This window comes from Plectropomus leopardus, chromosome 9 (assembly GCF_026936395.1).
Source record: "Plectropomus leopardus strain MGB_pleo_1.0 chromosome 9, ASM2693639v1, whole genome shotgun sequence".
Lineage (NCBI taxonomy): Eukaryota > Metazoa > Chordata > Actinopteri > Perciformes > Serranidae > Plectropomus > Plectropomus leopardus.
In genome coordinates, this window is record NC_142184.1 from 14975140 (window position 1) to 14996775 (window position 21636).

The window sequence follows — 21636 nt, forward strand, 5'->3', positions numbered from 1 at the left end:
TGACATCTCAGCATAGTGGAGGTGAATTGAGTTTTGGTTGTGTTTCTCTCAGTGTTAAAAATGACAAATAAAAGATTTAACACGAACATCTCTTCCCAAATACAATGTCCCTGTTACTCTGAATAATGCACAGACCTCAGTTTTTACTGTTATACGGACTATTGAGCAGCTCCGGTGAGGATTGTTGGTGCACTATCCTGATAAATCAGCTTTACTTAACCATCGTTTCAGTTTTCTGCCTCTTTTTGTTTAAAAATAACAATAGCAATTGCAAAATCAACCAATTATTCCCTTTCAAAATGTCTTCTGACCTATTAAAACCCAATATGTTGAAAATGGCAACCCTTACCAAATAACATAAATTGAAAAAAATATTCTTTAGGAAATGTGCCTGATCATTACAACTGCATTTCCATAGGGTGAACACAATAGCATCAAATAGTAATAATTTAAAAAGTAAGTTTAACCAACTAGTATTTCTGGTGCCAACTAGTGAGGGTAGCAACGTTTAATGAACTAGTCGACTAATTTCTCTCATCCCTAAATATGACACTAACTTTTTACAAGCTTTTATATGTTCTGTTCCTGATGCATGTACAAGTATTTATTCTTTTAAACTTTTTTTTAAAAAGTACCTGACAATCAAAAAAATGTACAGCTATGCTACGTAGTGACGCTAATAATGTTTGCCACTTTGTAATGCTGTGAGTAGGACAACCAAAAAATCTTTCCCCGCAGTTGGTTTGGGGTTGTAACTAGCACAGTAAAAGCTCAAAAAAAGGACAAATAAAGCTAAAACTATCTGCATGGGTAAATATCTTTACTAGAGGTACTTAAAAATGCATTTTCTTTTTTTGTTCCTGCAATTTGGGTGACCTGACCCTTTTTAAATACTGTGCTAAAAGCATGTGTTACCTACAAACAGTTGCTATTGCTATTGTGCTTCAACGGCTTATTTGCGCATCTTGCCTGTTGGCTGCATCGTCTTTATCTCCACCAGCTGCATCTCATATCCCCCCTGCATTATCTTAAATAATGCAGACTCACATGTTAACCCCCTCCTCCCTCATACCACCCATCAATACTCACTTTAACTCCATTTCTGTCCATCTGTCTATCTATTCTAACTCAATTCTGCCTGACGCCAGCTGTCTGGCTATTACCAGTCCATCCTATATCGTCATAAACTGGAGAGCTCGGCCTATATAGTGCATCAGTACATTGGTGTGTTTAAACAGAAAAACACCACAAATTAGCGGCAATGATTTTACAATTTACAGCATGAGTGATCTAAATCGTGAAGTCTTTATATTTCATTACCCTCAATTATTATTTTTTTTCCCAATCTACTGTAGTGCTGATTTGTCAGAGGCTGCTGTTATTATGATAGTATCTGCTATTGCCGCCATGGGAGAAATATTCCTAAAGCCGAAATGTTTCTAGTGCAGAGCTCTGCTGGGCTAAAAAAGAGACCGGTGTGTGTGATGGCATCATGTTTCAGGAGGGGTTATAGCTCGTATGACGGGGTAGAACAATAGCTGCAGCTTACGCTCAGCTGTTGTTTTTAATGCCTCGTGCCAGATGATGGACTGTGTAAATTTGGACATACCACACAACCCTCACAGCCCTGACGCTCATTCCTCCTTCACTCTGCAGTGAAGTTTAAGACCGACGTTTGGAAAAAAAATGTGAGCTCAGTTCTGGAGAGATTTTCACATTAATCCTTTGAAACCTGAGCAAATTAGCTTGATTTCTGTCAAAAACATGAGCAGAAAACAATGAGCAATGAAAGAAGAAATGACCAAAAATTAGCAAGAAATTAGTAAGAAATAAACAGGTAAAAAAAAAAGAGAGAAAATAAAACCGACCATGGCCAATGAGATGACCTGGAAAAAATGCTTAAAAACTATAATTATTTTGTTACCTAATTTTACATCTGTAATTATTATCATTAGAAATGTAGTTTTTTCCTTGCTTAAAAAAAAACAAAACAAACTAAAGCTGCTCATTTTTCTTCTTGCTAATGCGGAGTCGCAGGAGAATAAAGTGGATGAGATGTGATTGAGGCTCACTCAGCAACATGAGATCAGAGACTGCTCTGTGCACATCTTCAGAGGGACATGGTTAACCTCTAAGATCCCGGATTAAGCTGTTGCACTAGATTGGTTGACCTTCTTTGGAGCAATAAGGACACAAGACTGATGCAAATTCAAAAAATGACTGCAGGTATTGAATGATGCCAGCGACAGCAACATGCCCAAGCAACCAGATGGAATCCTTAGAGTAGCTTGTGATTTTAATCAACTCATCCTTAAACTGCAAAGATGTAGCAGGATCAAGCACAAATGTAATTTTTTTTAAAACTTTGTTTAAAAATGACTAATAAATCTACCCTCTACCTTCTTTCTTGCAATTACTAAAACATTTTTTACCAAGTTGCTCATTGCTGTTTCATGTTCCCGTGAGCCAGCCATAGCCGAGGCTGTAGGCATTATGTTTTTTTAGGTGGTCCGTCTGTCTGGCACATTCTTGTGGATGCGATATCTCAAGAATACCTGAGGAAATTTTCTAAAAATTTGATGCAAATGTTGATTTGGAATCAAGGATGAGCTGATTAGATTTTGGTGTGCAAAGGTCAAGGTCCCTGTGACCTCATCTGTCTCATTCTTATGAACGCAGTATCTCAAGAACTCCTTTAGGGATTTTCTTCAAATTTGGTACCAATGTCGACTTGGACTCAAGAACGAACTGATTAGAATCTGGTGGTTAAAGGTCAAAGGTCAAGGTCACAGTGACCTAAAAAGTTTTTTGGCCATAACTCAAGAACCTTAGGTGTCCACCTGTGCTGATTGTGTAGATGTTCTGTGTGTGAAGCATCCATGTTTTCACAAACAATTTGTAAGTGTAACTTGGCTGGTGCACAGAGGCATACAACCCCATGGCAGTATTTGTAGTTTTCCATGTTTTTGAAATAAATCGCACCAATTTGTTCAGGGTTCAAAAGTTTAAATGCTTGCGAAGGCATATGAAAACCACACAATTAAAGTGATGTCACTCCAGGTTTCCAAGAGTTAATAAATGTCCAGTTACCTGCTGGAGGTCCAGGCCACCCTGGGTGACGGAGTACAGAGGGTGGGGTGCAAATTCTGACGCCTCAAACACCTACAGAGCACAAAAGGAGAATATGCGGCTCATTACTGAAATATCTGCATGTTTATAGAGTCCAGACAGTCATTATTTCTGCATTGGAAGTGATGATTAGTGAGAGTAAATGTGTTCTTACCAGTTGAAACCCTCCATGGTGAATTTGATGTGAAAAATAATGAATAAAAACTTCCAATTTCATTTCCCCCCCTGCTCTTTTGCCACAGATCAAATTTGCTCTGAGATGGGCTCTCTGGGCTGCATTTCTGACACTTTAACACACCTAACAGGCTTATAGGCCATGACTCATCCGCAGACCCTTTCCCATTCCGCTTCATTTTCTCCTCTGACAAATTATACAAACATCCCTTATCACTGCGCTGCCTTCATTAAAGCCATCTCCCAGTGACCAGGACCTCGCCACGGGTTTAATTTGATAGCTTATTATAGGGAATATCAAAAACACAAAGCCATTCCATAAATTGACCAGAGTCTGAGGCAGCACAAACACTGTCAGAAGTGCTGACAGCTATGCAGAATATCTGACTGCTGCTGCAGCCAGAGGAGACGGCAGGCCTCCAGTCCCACCCGCTAATCTTGTGACTTGCTCCATGGGAGGGTGGATATCTGTCCCTTCTCAAACAGCAGCGTCTGTAGCACTCAACCCCACCCTTACACACACACACACACACACACAAACACACAAAACACCCAACCCCCCACCAGGGAGCACCAACATGATTCTTGTTTCCCCACAAGAGTGAGCCAAGAGCTTCACTGACAGATCAGATCATCTGTGATACCTTCGACCATTCTCCAGTGAGCATTTGTAGTTTTGTGTAAGTTGGGAAGGTGAAGGTGTCTGCATAATGCTATTCCAGAGCTTCCAAAACTTTTTAGCTTCAAAGAGCTCTAATATCGGTCTGTCCGTTGGTTATCTCATCTACTGTAATTCCAAACTTTGATACCGTACCCTAAAAAGTCCAAATATTCAACACCAAAAGTAAGAATCAGTGCAAGAAGTTTTTAATTTTTTTAGTAAGCATCAACAATAATTGACTCTTTATTTAACCCTTATTTAACCTGAGCAAATTAGCTTAATTTTATTTTATTTTTTAAAGGGAAGAGGCGACAAGCAACTTTACAAGAAATGGTCCAAATATTTGGCTAATATCCAGCTAATATTCGGATAATTTCATATTCACCTTTGACTGTTTTTTTTGTAGTTTGCTGGACATTTCTTGTGTTCAGCGCCCACACGGGTTTCACATTTGTAGTTTTGAGTGACATTTCTCAAACTACTGGAGTGCTATGAAATTTTGTTCAGATATTCACAAAAGAGCTTTGAAATTTTAATTTTGATCAACTTTGATTTATAACCAAATACCTTCAAAATGACGGGCTAATGGCTGTGTTTTGCTAGAAATAAAAATAAAGAGCTAGAGAGATAAGTTCAAACCCTGCTTACTTTCTCCCTCAGCTCAGCGGGCCAACACGTGTGTGAAGTGGGTGTGAATTAGAGGGTGACAGACACCAGAGGTGGATTTTCACTCTGTCTCCTCCAACTCCCACAAAAAAACCCTCCTGTCCAGTCCTGAATGACTCCTGCACTAATCCTGCTCACGTATGAAATAGCTATATTCATATTAGAACTGCATATTCCGTTTTATTTCACAAAATGTCAACAACACAGTGGTTAAGAACACAAAGAAATAAAACATATTGCACAAAGAAACACCCCCAAAGGACTTCTGTTGCTTCAAAATAAAGTTTTTTTAAATTTTTTATTTTAATTTGACACGTTCCCTGAGTCACTTGTGGTCCACTTAAAATGGACTCACGACCCACTTTTGGACCACGACCCACCAGCTGGGTGGGTGTGATTTAGAGCGTAATGAAGTCCACTGACAAAGTGGCAATATATGACGACTTGGGATGAGAAAGCGTTTGATTTCTGTCCTGTCAAAAATCCGCTCATCTTGTATGCGACATTTAGTTTTGCCTTTTGAAACCTGTTGTTAACTGTGATAGCCTCGCTAGATTGTGCTTTTAGCGCTTTTACTGTTCCCACAGGAAACATATTCATTCAACTTCAGCTCATTCAAGATCTACATTTCCTCCCCCAGTCTAACACTAACCCCCCGTGAAGCCCCTGAAACCATAACGAAGGATTCGACACACAGTTTGAGAACCACTGTGCGAGCGTATCACAGATAAGCTACCGAACATGTGCAGTAAAACGTCTCTCACCTGATTCCCTGCGATGAGTAGGGCAGCTGGTGACGGGCTCGGTCGATAGGGGATGGTGGCACCCTTTGGGGGAGACTAAAGAGTCAGAAACAAGATAAAATGGTTAGAGGTTTGAATAAATCTTTTTCAGAAATCTTATAGAGATAAAGTCTCACATATTCTCTGAAATGACGTCAGCTCTCCTGTCAAAGAGCGACACACTGAGTGCAAATGGTGTGTAACTCTCGGTACATTAAGATACAATAACAATTAATGATGAGCTAAACTGCTAATGACACTAACATTATTCCCTTCCTTGTTTCCGTTTGATAATATTAGTCATTCATTGAATTATTGAAGCCGTGTGGTGAGAGCTCTTTGTGGATAATAGCTCTGAGCTTTCGTTTGCATTGGAGCTGCTGGCTCTGCAGTGGTTTGCCCTCTGGATAAATCAAGCATCCACTGACAAGGAGACATTTGAAGATAAAATTCTTCAAACACCAATGAGAAAAGGAGATTATACAGAGTACATGACACTGTATATCTTATCGAGTAACTGCAATGTTGGCGATACTGTTTTGGGGTTTAAAATGTAGAGCATCTTTTCTGCGGGAGCAGTCACAGCAAATTCTTTGTATAACTTTGCATAATTTAAATCTTGGAGCCAAAAGCAAGAAGCCGCTGGTACAGAATCCTAATGAAACTCACAAGCCTTTGAAGAAAGCCCTGGAAAACTGGATCAAACTAGCAATTAGTCAGTCAGGTCCAGCTGCAATGCTAAAACAAAAAGGACTTGTGCACTTCCATGAACACACAGGGAGAAACTGTGCTCGGGGTTGTTTTTCTCTCATCTCCTCCTCGATTTTCTCAAGAGAGCTGTTGTCTAAAGGTGGACAGATTTTGCTGCAGGCCAGTGTGTTTTCTGTTAGCAGATTAGTGTCCTCTCCAACAATACTGGGCTCTGACCCGAGAGCTGCACCTTTTGACTCCTTGTCAAAATGTCTGGTCTGGCAGATTAAAACACAGGAGGTCAAAACAATAAAGAAACCGTGTTCTTCCTGCGTTTGATGAGGATTAGAGTTCACAAAAAATATAAAGCGATTCACACTGGAAAATTTTTTTGTATGGTTAGTATACATCAGGTGCCAGAGTGCATAAAACAGCATCAAAATGGAGCTTGCTTATTAAAAAGGGTGCCAGTGGAGGATCCCCCGCACCCCCTGACAAAGGTCCCAACTAGGCCCCTAACGTCCTAAAATCCTAGAAACATCCTAAAATCTTAGAAATTTCCTAAAATCCTAGAAACATCTTACAATTCTTGATCATGTATGGGGCAGCTGCGGCTGGCCCCTGGCCTCCTGTCATTTTGCAAAAGTGACCCTCAAACAAAGCAAGTTGAGTGTCCCTTAAGTTATCCGAAACATCTCCAATGCTACCTTTGCTGGATCTGGTATCAGTGAGAATGCTTGTCTAGGCACCTGTCCTACACCATTAAGTTAATAATGAATTTTAAACTAGTTTCACAACTGAATAAAACTCCAGTTTTCTCAGAAATCAATTCCTCTTCACAATTTTAAAACCGTAGCCTATACGGCAAGTTGCACTTTGCAGCCACTGGCAAAGTGGCAGGAGGCGCCCTGTAGCTCACAGAGTAGAGCGGGAGCCCCATGTGCAAAGACTGTTTCCACAGTCCTGTGTCCTATCAAATAAGGTGAAAATTCCCCAAAAAATAATCTCAAATAAAGGGGCAAAAAATAATTCATTACCAACAAATAGGTCAACAATAGCCATTAGAATGTCAGCAATATAGGCAGTATTTTACACTGGAAAGTGTCACCAGTAAAAAGGCAACATGTACAGCACGGCTATTCATTTGGCGGCCTGTGGGCCACATCTGGCCCAGGAGCAACATATGAGTGGCCAGCTTCCATGAATATGATATATTGATATATGTAAACTACATATAGTGTGTGAAAGTAATGAGTGAGTCATCTCATGTCCTTCTCTTATCTGTTGAGTTACATACTCATAATTCAGACCGGACAGGATATACAAATCAGTATTGATCCCTTTCTACATGTGTGATCGGTATTGGAGCAGCAGTAGCTCAGTCTGTAGAGACATGGCTTGGGAAGTGGAAGGTCGCTGATTCAGGCCAATGGAGGATGGACTGGTAGCTGAAGAGGTGCCAGTTTGCCTCCTGGGATCCTGCAGAGGTGCCCTTAAGCAAGGCACCGAACCCCCAACTAACCCCTAATCTATTTGTGGTGTCAGATGTTTTAATTGGGGTGGCCTGCCACAAATAAATGAATGTGTGGGAACCCCTAACTTTAGTTTCAGGCTCAGTAGAATACAACTATTAATGTTTTTTGTCACAGTGGTATTGGATCAATACTCAAGTATAGGTATTGGAATTGATATCGGGAAGGCAGATATTGAATGGAAACGTATCTAATGAGGAAAATGCTACAGAATATATGTGATCAGCAGCACTCTAAATCTCATCATAGATGGCATTACGAAACAAAGAAGACTAACAGCCTAAAAATGCATCAACTTCTGCTGCAGTACAACAGACAATCAATACATCCTGGTGAAATGGAAACATGCATGTCAACAGCAATTATTTCCTTCGTGTAGCCGCAGCAGCAGAGCTCCTTCCCAGCTAGGTGTGGGAAGTAAAGAGAGAGGAATGGTGCGCTTCCTACCTCCAGGATTACTGTGCAGATGAGCTTGACACACTGGATTACAGACTCCTGATTCCCAGATATCGTCACCCCTCGCTCAGTGGAGTTGGGCAGCAAATCCCCTGCCACCTGTATCTGAGCTCCGGTGCTCTGCAAATGATAGAGGTTTAGGAAAAAAGATTAGTTTGATTCCAGAGATAAGACAAGTCGTTATTACTCTGCCATGGCTCCTATCTGTGCCTCCCCGCTGGCTTCGCTGACCTTACATTTCTCCACCTACACTGACGGAGACCAACCGCACTGTATGTTTAACGTCAAGCCCTGTCAGGTTAGAGATAAATGAAGAGTCACCTGTGGTCAGCAGAGGTAATTCTCTCAATTTTAGCTGATATATTCCTAATCTACCATATCTGCAGGAAAGAAGGAGTGTTTTAAAGATTTATCTGCTGATGTCTCTATCAGACTGACTACGGGGGTTTTTTGGAGGCCATTGTTGAACCACATCACAAAGTGCTTCTGTAAGAGAGGATGTGTCCTGTGGCAACCGAGCAAACAAAACAAATCTGTAACTGAAACAAATTTGGTTCGAGAAAAGCTGTCCAGCCGCAGAAAATCTATTGGATGTCATTGCTGGTGAAGGTAAAGGCTAAAATGAGAGAGACATTATTTTTAAATCGGCACAGAGCTAAAGTTACAGTGTCAGACGTCTCTGGCAGCAGATCTGATGCGTTTAATCCTAATGTTTCAACTGGGCCCAAATGGAGTCAGGAGTTTTTCCCCTCTGCTGAGTCATACTGTTTGTTGTGTTAGGTGATCTATCAGACTGCGTTGTCTCACTAATTTCCTGTCTTAATAGCTAAAATCCAATTTTAGTCCAATGCCAAACTGCTGTAAGTGCAGATACCACCACTTTGGTCCAAATGGAAATATCCTGACAACTATTAGATGAACTGACCAGAGATTGTGTACAGACATTTGTATTCTGCAGGGGGTGAATCCTAATGACTCTGGTGATCCTCTGACTTTTCTTGTGCCACCAGCAGGTCAAAACTGTTTATTTGCCTTTTGATCATGTTACTGCAGAACTCATGACATGCCCTTCAGCCTTAGCTGTACTTTGTGTTTAATGCGAATTAGCAAATGTTAGCATGACAGACAAAGATGGTGAACATGGTCACCACAAGCGGCAACCAAACAAATGAGGCCAATGCAGAAGTGCCAAAAAATGCAGTTCAGTGTTTTCATCTTGTGTGTGTGTGCCTTTTTTATCGTTCAGTGTCGCCTCTCTAAATTTGGACACAGGCGTAACTCTTCATGAGTTCTCAACAGTATTTAGTGGAGTTTGAGTCACGGGCTGGATAACTGATTTGTCAATTTGGTCAGAGAGGAGCAGCCGCTGCAGAGTAAATGCAACCTTTTAGACCTATGGCTATCGACAATTCGGTATGCGTTCCGAATCGCATACTAATTCTTTTTACTTTTATTAGGTACTACTGTTGCCCTTACAAAGTGCGTACTGTTTCATGCAGTGTGCACACAATCGGGACATAGGCTACTTTGTCCTCATAACACTTTGCCCTGGAGATTAAAAAAAAACAAAACATTTACCAAGCTCACCAGAGAAGGAGATTAATCCAGAGGTTAGCAATTTGTGCAGTTTAACTCTTAAATTATAACTGCATACAATGTTGATTCAAACATTTTATATCAGTAAAATTAGCCTTGATATGCATTTCTCTATCACTATTAATATTATTTTTTATTTGTTGGTAATCTCTATGAATGTTTTTTTTTTTTACTTAAACAAATAATAATAGAATTATATTACTATTCGACTGATCATCAGTCACTTTAATGTGCTGTCATAGGTCATTGCGGCCTCTGTCAACTGTTAACCAGCTGTTATCTGTTTGCGGCGAAGTCGATGTGACATATCTTTCGCTGCGCAGAGGATTGTGGGTCAGAAGAGCTAGAAAAACATGCTGGCTTGCATACTGCAAAATCTGACCTGATGTAGTAGAACATCCTGGTATTTTTAGCATACTGGGACAAACTTTTTCTGGTAGACTATATAGTATGATTGTATGGGTATTGGAACCCAGAGTACATTACACAATCTGGGACTGTGGTGCAATGTATAACTGGATTTGGTATTAGATAATTATAATTTAATATATGTATATGCTCTATTCTGTAGCTTCACACACACATAATGTACTGTATTTCTATTTTCTATTTTTAAATACTTTGTGCTGGTGCATATACGTTCTATAATTCTCTATGCTTGGCATCAGAGTGACTGTAACCATCCATAATTTACCCCAAAGCATCCATAAAGTATTTCGGATTCTAAAGCTCTGATGCATTTTTCCATTTTGTTGGTGTATGTAATTTGATAACCTAATTCGTTATATTAATATATATGTGAACTCTCATTCAAGTGATTCTGAATAAGTGCATCTACAGTAATACATACCATAAATATGTTAGTGCAAGTGGGACTTACACTGATATGGCACAAAACAAAACGCAGCAGTGAAAAAAAACAGCAGAATTGTGGAAAATGAAATATCTGCGCCTTCCAGCTGCAGTTTATTTTCCCTCATCTCCAGAAGCAGATTTGTTCTCTTCATATTTCAGTATTCGTCCAGCTGCCTGTGCAGCAAGGACGGGGAGGATGGTAGTAGATTTGTGTTCTGGCTGCTCACCTCTCTGATCTCCTTTATCTTGGCCCCTCCTTTCCCGATGAGAGAGCCACACTGGCTGGCAGGGATGACCAGCCGCAGGGTGACTGGTGGCTTGGAGCTGATGGTGCCGTTGGCCACCAGCGCAGTCAGGTCCTGGAGGGAGATGTAGGGAAAGAAAAAATGTGGTGAGAGTCGACAGGAAATAAAGAGAAAAGAGAGAGTCCTAGAGGGAAAATTCAGGCAGGTCAAAGTAGAAATGGAGAGAGAAAAGCAGCTAGAGGGTTTTATCTTCAACAATTAGGACTGAAGAGTTGTTGAATTTGAATCCAGCTCATTCTGTTGGTCCATTTCGGATTTACATTAATCTAAACACACTTTCCATTTCACTTTTATCCTTATTCCGTACTCATTAAGTAACTTGGCTGAATATTTTGAATACTTGAGATCAAACTCTGAAAGTGAATCTCCCCAATTATACCAAATCAACAAGTCATTGCTTATTCAACATCCAAAACTTTGAAGAGAAAAAGCAGATGGTATACTCATGATTTGCGATAAACCAGCCACAACACAGCCAAGCTTATTTCTACTGTATCAACACAAATTGAATATTAGAAAAAGGCAGATAGGAGCCATACAGAAAGTGGCAGGTGGGCTTATAGTCATCCAGCATCTGCACCTAATAGACATCTGTATGTCTCACTATGTGCTGGGAGTCCACAGGAGGCTGGCCAGCAGTGTAGGAGCTGGAATCCAGTCCAGTGTGGGGTCCTTAAAAGCTGTTCAATCATTCATATGAACTGATGAATTCTCCATGAAAGGGGGCACATTAATTGCAGCACTGGTGCAGAGCAAATCTTGCTTTGAGATTTTCACTCTGCTACATAGAAATGTGAGCCCGAACACCTCGTCTACATGTCCTTCCTCCTGCAAACACACCGGAGCTGGTTACCTTGGGATTTGTTTCCACTGATCTTTTGAAATGAAGTGACTGAAAGGATGTAATATTAAGATATATACACTGATGCACCCTCATTTTCATTTGCTTAGCTCTTTTTCTTGTTATCCAATGAAATTGCCATCAGATGAGATTCAACTGAAAAGAATAGTTTGACATTTTCTGACATGTACTTATTTCGGTGACTAGCGGATGTATGAAAATGGTGCATGAAGTTAGTATCTTTTGTTTCTTGTTAGCTTGTTAGTGGCAGTTCCTGACACAGCATTAGTGGTTGTGAAACATACAACAATATGTGTTTAGACTGTCACATTGTTTTTACAGTATATGGTCTAAGCAGAGTTTGCAGAAATATATATTCTGTCTGTCTGAGATTTTTATATTATGTTTAATTGGGTGGCGTACCAAAGTCAGTACACTCAAGGGTACTGACAGAATAACATTGGTACAACCGAATGCTGATTCATGTGGAATCCATTACAGTCAAATTTCGATACCTGAGAGCACATCTGGTTGAGAATGCATAGTAAAGAGGCAGAAGTGCTGTGAAGCAACCTGAAGCCTGGAAGCCACAGAGTCTGAGGTGGGCAACGCAGCTCCGTGGAGCCGTCGGGTTCAGCTTTGGACAGGAGGCGGAAATGCCCTCAAGCTGGAGAGTCAGTCCAGCGAGCTGCAGCACTGCTCTGCCATGATAGTTTCAGCATCATGCTGATTTTCTTTTCAATATTGTTTGAGTAATAGTCAAATGTCACTGCTAGACGAGCACACACACACACACACACACACACACACACAAGCAGACAGACAGAGACAGAAAATTAGCTCTATAGGAGATTAGATAAGACATTACATTTTTGCTATTACAGAAAAAGTAAAGTGCTGGAAAAAGGAGCCATGTTCCAGTACCAGATCAAATGCGAATGGTGCCCAACTATACATGTGATTAGTCCACTCTGTACCGGAGGTTTCAGGTTTCTTTTCTGCTGTTGAAGTTTGTTCCCCTGTCTATTGATTTCTATATTAGACAGTGATTGCTCTTTGTATTAGTAAACTACCTAGTTTTCCTGAGGTACGTGTGATGTACACAGACATCGGCCCTTTCAGTAAAGAAATGTTAAAACACCTCTCCAGGGACAAACTTTGAACTGATACAAGTCAGTATCGTCAAAGTCAGGCATTTTAGGACAAAAACACACTTTTGAATGAAGAGGGACTTAAGCTACAGCCAGCAGCTTAGCTTAGCATGAAGACTGCAAACAGGGAAACCTGTTCCAAGATAAAAATCTGCCTACCTTATGTCTTGTTTAATCTGTACAAAAACCAAAATATAAAAACAACAACATGCAGTTTTGTGGGTCTTCATGCTAAGATAAGCAAACTGTGTCCTAGCTTTAAATCACAGATTATTAGACAGATTATCTGCCTGGTAAATTATTGGAAGCGATATTTAGCATTTTGCCAATTATCTGTATCGGTGATTTATTTTAATGGTCGCCGATAAAATGTATTAATTAAAAATTGCAAAGAAAGTGTCAGCATGGGAGGAACCTTTACTTTGTCAAATGTCAGGGAGCTATTTTTATTCATTCATCCAACTTTTTATAAAAAAAAAGTTGCTGGGAACTTGCTGTATATGATTTTGAAAGTTTAAATTTTGATTAAATATTTTTTAAAGGCATTTAAACTAAGTTTTGCGTTGGAGTTTGTTATATTCCAAATTCTAAATATTGGCAGGAAGAGTTTCATTTTTATTGTAAATGCATGGTTCCAAATATTGGTTATCCGTCTCATGAACTACTAGTAAAAAGTATTAGTATTGGCCCTGAAAAACCAATATCGGTCAACCCCTACTCTTATCTAACTCTCAGCAAGAAAGCAAATATTTTCCAGAAGGTCAAACTCTTCCCTCCAATGCTCCTTTCAACTGCAGGGATGTTGGAAACACATTCAGTAAAACTCTGGAGAGCATGGAAAGAAATACTCGAAGAGCCTGAAGTTTGATAGATCACTTTGACTGCAGTCCAGTTGTACATCATTTTACATCTGATGGTGATAACAGCCCAAGAAAGACTGGGTGCAAAATACTCTCTCTGTTATCTGGTGTATTGTATGCATTTAGATGAAGAGCCTCGCTGATTTGATTTGAGTGTTTTTACAGTGCAGGTAGCAAACATCCTGTGTGCTCTTCTGTGGGTGGAGATTGAGCTTTTAATTAATGAACAGTGTGTCTCAGTGAACCTTTGAAATGTAAATACGCCGCGCTGTCTCTCTTCCCATCAGAGTTCAACCCACAACAAAATATGTGACAGAATGCAGAGCGCGCTGCTTGTTTTCGAGCGGCTTGTGTTTGCAGTAAAATTAGCAGAGTTTGAGTTAGGAGAGGACAGTGTGGACGCTAGCCTCAAGGGATTTTACTTATGAAGGCAACTTGCATAATGTCTCCAATAACAGTGAACTTTAGATTTGAAAAGCATATTCTGATGTGGCTCTTGTGCCTCTCTGCTCGGCATCTATATTTAGTGAGGCGGATCGAGCTCTGTTACGTCTCGTCTCATTAGAGGAGGCAGCTCGTCTGTACAATCACAAGACTCTGGACGTCATTTTCTTGATTTGATCTAAAAATACGAGCCACATCTTAACAACTGTGAACGTTCCCATACTTCCCTGTGACATCTTAGCGAAAAAATGAAACTCTCAAAGCGAATTGGCGGAAATAAAGACAGCAGGATACACAGACACTGCTCACACAAAGAGTTGCTGGGCTTTAATCCCCAAAGCATATTGTGTTACAGAAAGATTATGCGACTTTCATGCAGGCTGTGCCTCCACACCTGAGAACAAATGCAAGTATGATACTGTAGTGCATGTATGTGCTTTCAGAGTGTTTCTTTCTAGATCACTTAAACATATATTCTGCATATAAAGAGGCTCCTCACATAAAACTATAGACTGACTATGCAGTAGAAACACACAAATGCTTTTGAAACTGGTGCTACATGGCCAGAGAAAAAAGAGGAAAAGGACTGTGGCATTCCATCTGCTCAAGAGGTAGAAAACCGACAACTACCAGAATGCACTGAACTACACCAGACCAATAAATGCTCCAGTTGGTGAGTGACATAATGAGAATGTAGTGTAAAACAATGGTGGCTGGCCAGCTTACAGATAAACAGTAAGTTAGAAAATTTTGAGATGAAAAATATGCAACTCAGTGACAGAATCTTGGTTTATACTTGATCAACGCGGCTTAGTTTTACTGTTCTTCATTTTCTCGCCCTTCGTTTTCACCCCACTTCCTGTTTGCTATTATAACTAAACACAGCACTAAAATGTGTTTCTACAAACATTTAAGGAGAGAAGTTGTGCAGTAGCGTAATCTTGATTTGTAATTGATCAGCACTGCCTAGTTTGACCATTTTATCAGATTTCATTCGGAGTTTCAAAGAAAGACAGAGGGGCATGCCTGTCTCTTGGTCTATTTCTTTACTCTTTGTGATTGTGGTGATAGCAGAGAGAACCCCAATTAAGTCCTAAAAGTAAGTCAGCATTTCAGCAGTTGTGGTTCCCTCATCTCAAAGTCAATTGGTTTTTTGAATGGATTTTTAGTGGGAAGCCTGAAATAAGGTTAGTACTAGTTTGGGAGGCTTTCACATTTCGTTCTGCGGTCCATGTAGGCACCGGTTAGATGGAAGGAAGTTTACTGCAGTTCATCTACACATACTACCAACATTTTTTTGGAAGCTAGTTAAGAAATGGCAAACTATCTCTTTAAATCCCCAAAGCACATTGTGTTACGACACAGAAAGATTGTGCTGCTTTTATGATTGATGCATACCGAGTGAGTGTGCTATTTGAGCATTTTTTTCCAGATCTATAAATATGCATACATTTATGCTTTTGCACTCATGTGGCAGCAGCCGAGGGGGGTAGGGGGTTAGGGGGGGGGGACTTCATCCATAAAACACAGACATGTGATCAACTGCCAAATGAAAGAACTAACTGTGTAATCATCAACCACTGAGACAGAAACAAATGCCAGCTTTAATACTCAGAGGCCAAAAAGCAGATTATTCCCCTTTTGTTTTTAATTAAATGTGTCATACATACAATAACTCAACTATGGTGGAAGCAGCGCGCAGTGGGTCAGCCAACATGTTGCCATAGCAACTCAAGAGTTTCAGGGTTGAAAAGAGGTGAGTGTGAAAGATCTTTAATGAATACCGCACTGTGCTCCCAGCCAGCGTGTGTTTACTGAAGGCTGTCGACCTGCGCGGGGAGCACCTGTTTCCCTGCCAGTGTCTGCTGTGATGCTAAATCAGAGCGAAGACGGCTCTCATTCCACCGTATTAATTAGTGCAGTGATGGACAGTCACCATGGGGATTAATGGCAAGAGGAAGCTGTCATCTATAACTCATTAGGAGATGATGCGAAAGTGGACAAATTTTCCTTATTATCAGGTACAAATTAGCATCCTTCGTTCTTTTTATGAGTTGACTGAACATGCATGGCCCAGTCAAAGGAACAACAAAAAACATACTGTACATCACGTCAGTCCATTTACAATAGTCAGAAAAGGGTTTTACAACAGCATCACTTCAATCCACTTTTCCCAAATTTTCATCTGCAGTGTAAACGTTTCTGAGAGCACATCAAGCGCTATGAAACACGGCCAAAACGTTTTCTGTCTATCACTTCAGTTTAGAGTACAATCGATAGCGATAAAAGCACATTAGTGGTAATGTCGAGATGAAGCTCGGGAAGTGATTTCTTGTAATAGCGTGGTGAAATGGCTGCTTGCACTTTTTTTTGCCCCCCAGAAACAAGTTACTGTGGCTCTACAAAGACTTTAACAACTTCCAAAAGGTTGCTACATACATTTTGTGATTGCCCCTTGATTGGTTTCCTCTTTGAAAAGCCACAAGAGATCCGTTCTTATTGTGTTTTACAAAAAATTTATATGATGGCTTGTTTATGGAAGATGGCATTATAAGTGGATTTCAGAAAATTCACAAAATATTCTGGTAATTGCACTTATTCCAAAAAAGACAACATAAGCAGTTTACAGGGCTAATAAATATTAAAATTTCACTCATATTCACGTGTTGATGCAGCTGTTTTTGTACTGGGCTCAATGCTCTTACACACTCCTTATCACATCAGAATATTGAAAAGTGTCAGCTTGTGCCATTTTGCATCAAAATAGGATTATAACCCCTTGGAACCTGAACAATTTGGCTTGTTTTTTTTTTCAAAAACATGAGAAGAAGACAATAAGAATAAGAAAAATGACCCCAAAATTATAGAGAAATTATTAAAAAGTACAATAATATTACCCCGAAACTAGAAAAAACCATAGACATTTTCCCTTGCTTTTTTAAAATATCTACTAATTTCTTGCAATTTGTGGAACTTTTCTTACCAAGTTACTCATTGCCTCTTTCCCATGTTTTTGAAAGAAATCATACCAATTTTCTCAGTTCAAAGGTTTAAATACTTATGAAAGGCATCTGAAAGCAGGACACGCTAAGTGAGGTCACTCCAGGTTTCACAGGGTTGAAATTTTCCACCAGTGGCAGACTTGTGAGACCGTGCAAACACCTCTTTCATTCCTTCAATCACCTTCCTGTTGGTATCCAAGTCTTTCATAATGTTTAAAAGAAGGTGTTTCTTCGTCCGACCCGAAATGTGAGCTTTTCTTTTGGGCAGCCTTGAAAACTGTTGGCAAGTTGGTAAACAGGCAAAAGGCCACTTGACACAAACTGCAATTAAAAACCCAAATTGAGATGCATATTCCAAATGCGCTGTACATATGTAAGAATGCCTCTAAAACCTGAATAACATCGGCATATCCCACGTCTTAATTAGAGAATGCATCAACTGGACAAAGGCCTAATTTGGAAAGTCCAAACGGAATATATTGTTTATATTACCTATTTCAAATGGAGAAGGTTGTCTTTTTGGCAAAATAATGGACTATTAGTGGACATGTAAACATAGTCACTGAATGACATGTAGTACAGTTACAGTTACCTCCTCCAGTTTGTATGTGATCATGGTGAAAGCTCTGAAGACGCAGTCTGTGGAGCCGGTGATGGTGATGATCCTCTCTGGACAGGAGCCTTCTGAGATGTTGACCCGGGCGCTGCTCTGTGGGAGTAAAAGACATTAGGTCAGTTAATGCACAACATAATGGAATAGTTCAACATTTTGCAAAATATGCTCATGTGCTTTCTTGCTGAGAGTTAGACGAGAAGATTGATACCACTCTCACTATCTGTAAGGTAAAAATGAAGCTTCTGCACAGCTTGTTAGCTTGGCATTAGAGCTGCAATGATTAATCGATTAGTTGTCAACTGTTGACTGTGCCAACTAATCTGAAAAAAAAAAAAAACTTATTTAAGATTCTTAGATTTGAATATTTTCTGCTCTTTACTCCTACTTTATTATCATAATTTAATATTTAGAATTATGTAGAGAATTATTATAGATATTTATGCACATTTTCAGATGATTTTCATTTATTAAATTTTAATCTTTTGTTTGATTTAGTTTTTTTTAATACTAATTTCCAGGTAATTTTCCTGTACTTTTCAATAATTTCTTGATAATTTTGGGTAATTTCTTCTTACCTTATTGCCATCTTTCTATGTTTTTTAAATAAATCAAGCCAATATGCTCTACAAAAGGTTAATCTTTACAAAGTGTGAAAATGACACTGTGAAATGACAATTTTATGTTTTAGAGAGGCTAAGCTTAGTTGTACTGATTCATATATTGTGCTGAAGATTGTAACATAATCAATATTTTTATATTTCTGACACTTTGTAATGCGCATTTATATTTTTACACACTTTACAAACTCAGCACATTATACGTATTTTATGTTCTTAATATTTTACATAGCAGAATTGAGCATTGTAGCATAATGCACATACTTTAATTTCATATTTTATAGACATTTTATTTCTACTTTGAATATAATTCTCTACGCTTTACATCAAAGCGTCTGTCTTTCCCCCCGGGGATCAATGAACTATTTCTGATTCTGATGGGACTATTTCTTGGCTGGGAGCAGTAAATTCCTGGAGGTGGTGGTAGATGGATATTTTTCAGTTTTTGACAGAACCAGACTAGCTTTTTGCCCCCTGCTTCTACTCTTTATGCTAAGCTAAGCCAACTGGCTAATAACTGTGTCTTCATGTTTACTGCACAGACACGAGAGAGGTATTGATCTTCTCATCTGACTCTCAGGATGAGAGCAAATAAGCATATTTCCCAAATTATTCCATTAATCGTCTTGTGATTTGGTGTCAAACTGTTGAGTTCAAAGAGACGTACAGCTGAGCACACCCACGGGAAGGGGAGTCAAGGGACATGATGTAAGGGAGGTGAGACTGAGCACTATAAAGCACATCTCTGTATCTCAGAGTGACAGCGTAATAGAGTTTCTTTTCGGGGCATTGCCCTCAGATGACAGATCTCCTGCCCTCCTCTGCTTCCATTTTGTGTCCTTGAGTTGAAGTCACGTGAACAGAGGCGGACCAGCGCTCGGAGCTCTGGGGCGTTTTCTCCAGTCACTCCAGTGAGTCATGCTCCCACTGTGACTGTAAGGCCTGGGGAGTGGCTGACAGGATGAGGCTCTTACAGTTGGGAAGTGACAAAGGCCAAAACTGGCAGGCTGGATGAATGGATGAATGACTATCATGGGTGAGTGGTTTATCCAGCAGCTCTGCAGGGCTGCATTGTCCTGTCACCTCACTGTTCCTCTGTTTATCCCTCCGCCTCATAAAGTACAACATAAAACCTTTAGCAGCCAGAGAAAGAAATGAACTGCCACGGTGTCAGCCTAATTACTTTTTAATACAAAGAGTTAACCAAGCGGCATTAGTTTGGCTGCACCCTTGAGATTTACAAAGAGGGAATCGAGGGGAGGACGGAGAAGAGGGAAGTTGTTTTAAGCAGGAAAAGAATGAAAAGGGATTTGGTGAGAGAGCAGTTAGAGGAGGGGTACTGAATGATGGAGAGAGAGGATTTAAATTGAAAAGGTGCCGCTATTGCCCAAAAGGCAATTTGGACGCTGTACCTGCTCTGTAGTTATGCACGTGTCAGGGATTTTAAATACCTGCGCCCACCCAACCTGGTTTGAGAGCCAATCTGCACTATTCAACTCACAAAAATGCAGCCACCTGAGCTCAACCCACAAATCACCAACTATATGCATTATAGTAGCACAATTGTCAGGACTGAGGACTGAGACAAGGACAGAGACAAGGACTGAGGTCTCCAAGGTGTGTGTGTGTGTGTGTGTGTGTGTGTGTGTGTGTGTGTGTGTGTGTGTGTGTGTGTGTGTGTGTGTGTGTGTGTGTGTGTGTGTGTGTGTGTGTGTGTGTTTGCGAGAGAGAGCGTGACAGATGGGGAGAGAAGGTCGTAAGTAGACTATTGTAATGTTTCTGTCAGTTATCAGTAACTTACTCAGAATGCTGCTTTGTCACTTTTTGAGCCGCCTGCCTGAAGCTCACCTGAACTCGCCCCACCTCTATGTCGAGGTTGTGGGTCAATCTGTCCATCACCACTGCTTATTATACTTTTTATACTTAGAATTCCCAAACGGGCAGAGAGAATTGATCTTTCTTATTAATTAGAGCTTTGATCACGCCTAAAAAATCAGGCCCGACTCTAAATGAACTTGCATGCGATACTTTGTGTCCAAGCCCAAATCACGGCAGCAGTTAAGGGCCAGAGATCGATTAAAAACAGAAACCATTAACAATCTCATTCTGAAAATTGTGCCACCATCTGTTGGTTTGATAAGGCCTGATCCAAATGATCATTTCTTGCTGACTTTAAACCGCGGATGCAGCAGTGGAGCACAGCAAACGGCTTTGTTCATCCTTGAAGTGGTTCAGCAAATACTAAGTGTAAAGCACAGACTTTTTTGATTTTTTTTAAACCAGAAGTGACAATTGGCGAGACCTTGCAGACAGCCTATCCCTTAAGAGACCCCATCCTTAAAATGCATAATTTTGGGCCTTAATTAAATGTAAATGGGTGAGGTAAAACAAAAAAAAGATATGTTTCCCCCTTACATTAGCTATAGAGACTAAAACTGCTTTGTGAACCAGGCTGTAAAAATATTATTTCTGCTGTAAAGTTGAACATTTTAACATTGGGGTCTATTGAAGATTTACTTTGTTTTGGAGCCAGCCAGCCAGGGGCCGCTAGAGGCCACTAGAGGAACTGCAGTTTTTGGCACTACTTTTGAGGTTTAGAGGTTGCCGCTTGACCAAGCAGTGCTAGCATAATGTTAGCAAACCCATAGTCAGCCATTTTGTTGCACATGTTCATTACACAAAGTAAATTGAGGAGATGTCTTTTTTCCCAAATGCTCTTTTTTACATGTCCGCAGTTTTGAAAAATCTGTACCTTTAAAGGTGTTTTAGAAAATCTTTGTTTTGGTTATCTAAAAGTTGGCATGTGGACAAGAGGCCAAAATGTAATATACGTTTTCAAAAGTATCTATACCTGTACAAAAGGGCCTTTTTGTCAATTTATAGAGAAATGCAATGCTCTAACACCTGGAAATTGTCAAGAACTTGACTCGATTCATGGGAGAATGTCGACAAAATTATGGACAGACACGAACCACCGGGTTTGGGCGTGGTTTGGGCAGAGGATCAAAGCTCTATTTAATACATACAACTTTCTAGAAAAGCTGACCGGCATTAAAGGCTTTCTGAGATTGAATTATGTTTTCTTTTGAGATGAACTTACTGGGTTTGTGAATAAAGACAAAAGGCAGAAAAGAGATGTGGTTGGTTCATGTTTTAGTATAAGAAACAGGGAATAAGTTTCTGATTTTGGCTATATGGTATGCTGACACATAGCCACTCAGAAAACACACAAATTACCAACAGCAGATAGCAAAACTGA

The 21636-nt window shown here is 40.0% G+C and overlaps 1 protein-coding gene across 1 annotated transcript in view; it reads right to left on the reverse strand.

Moving 5' to 3' along the window:
• Window positions 1–21636, reverse strand: part of LOC121946798 (poly(rC)-binding protein 4-like) — a 50229-nt gene that overhangs the window by 10002 nt on the left and 18591 nt on the right. The window contains exons 5-9 of the mRNA XM_042491553.2: window positions 17737–17853; window positions 10769–10900; window positions 8082–8210; window positions 5395–5469; window positions 3091–3162 (exon numbers count right to left, since the gene is read on the reverse strand). Of these exons, the coding sequence (XP_042347487.1) occupies window positions 3091–3162; window positions 5395–5469; window positions 8082–8210; window positions 10769–10900; window positions 17737–17853 (525 nt within the window). The remainder of the gene's footprint in view (window positions 1–3090; window positions 3163–5394; window positions 5470–8081; window positions 8211–10768; window positions 10901–17736; window positions 17854–21636) is intronic.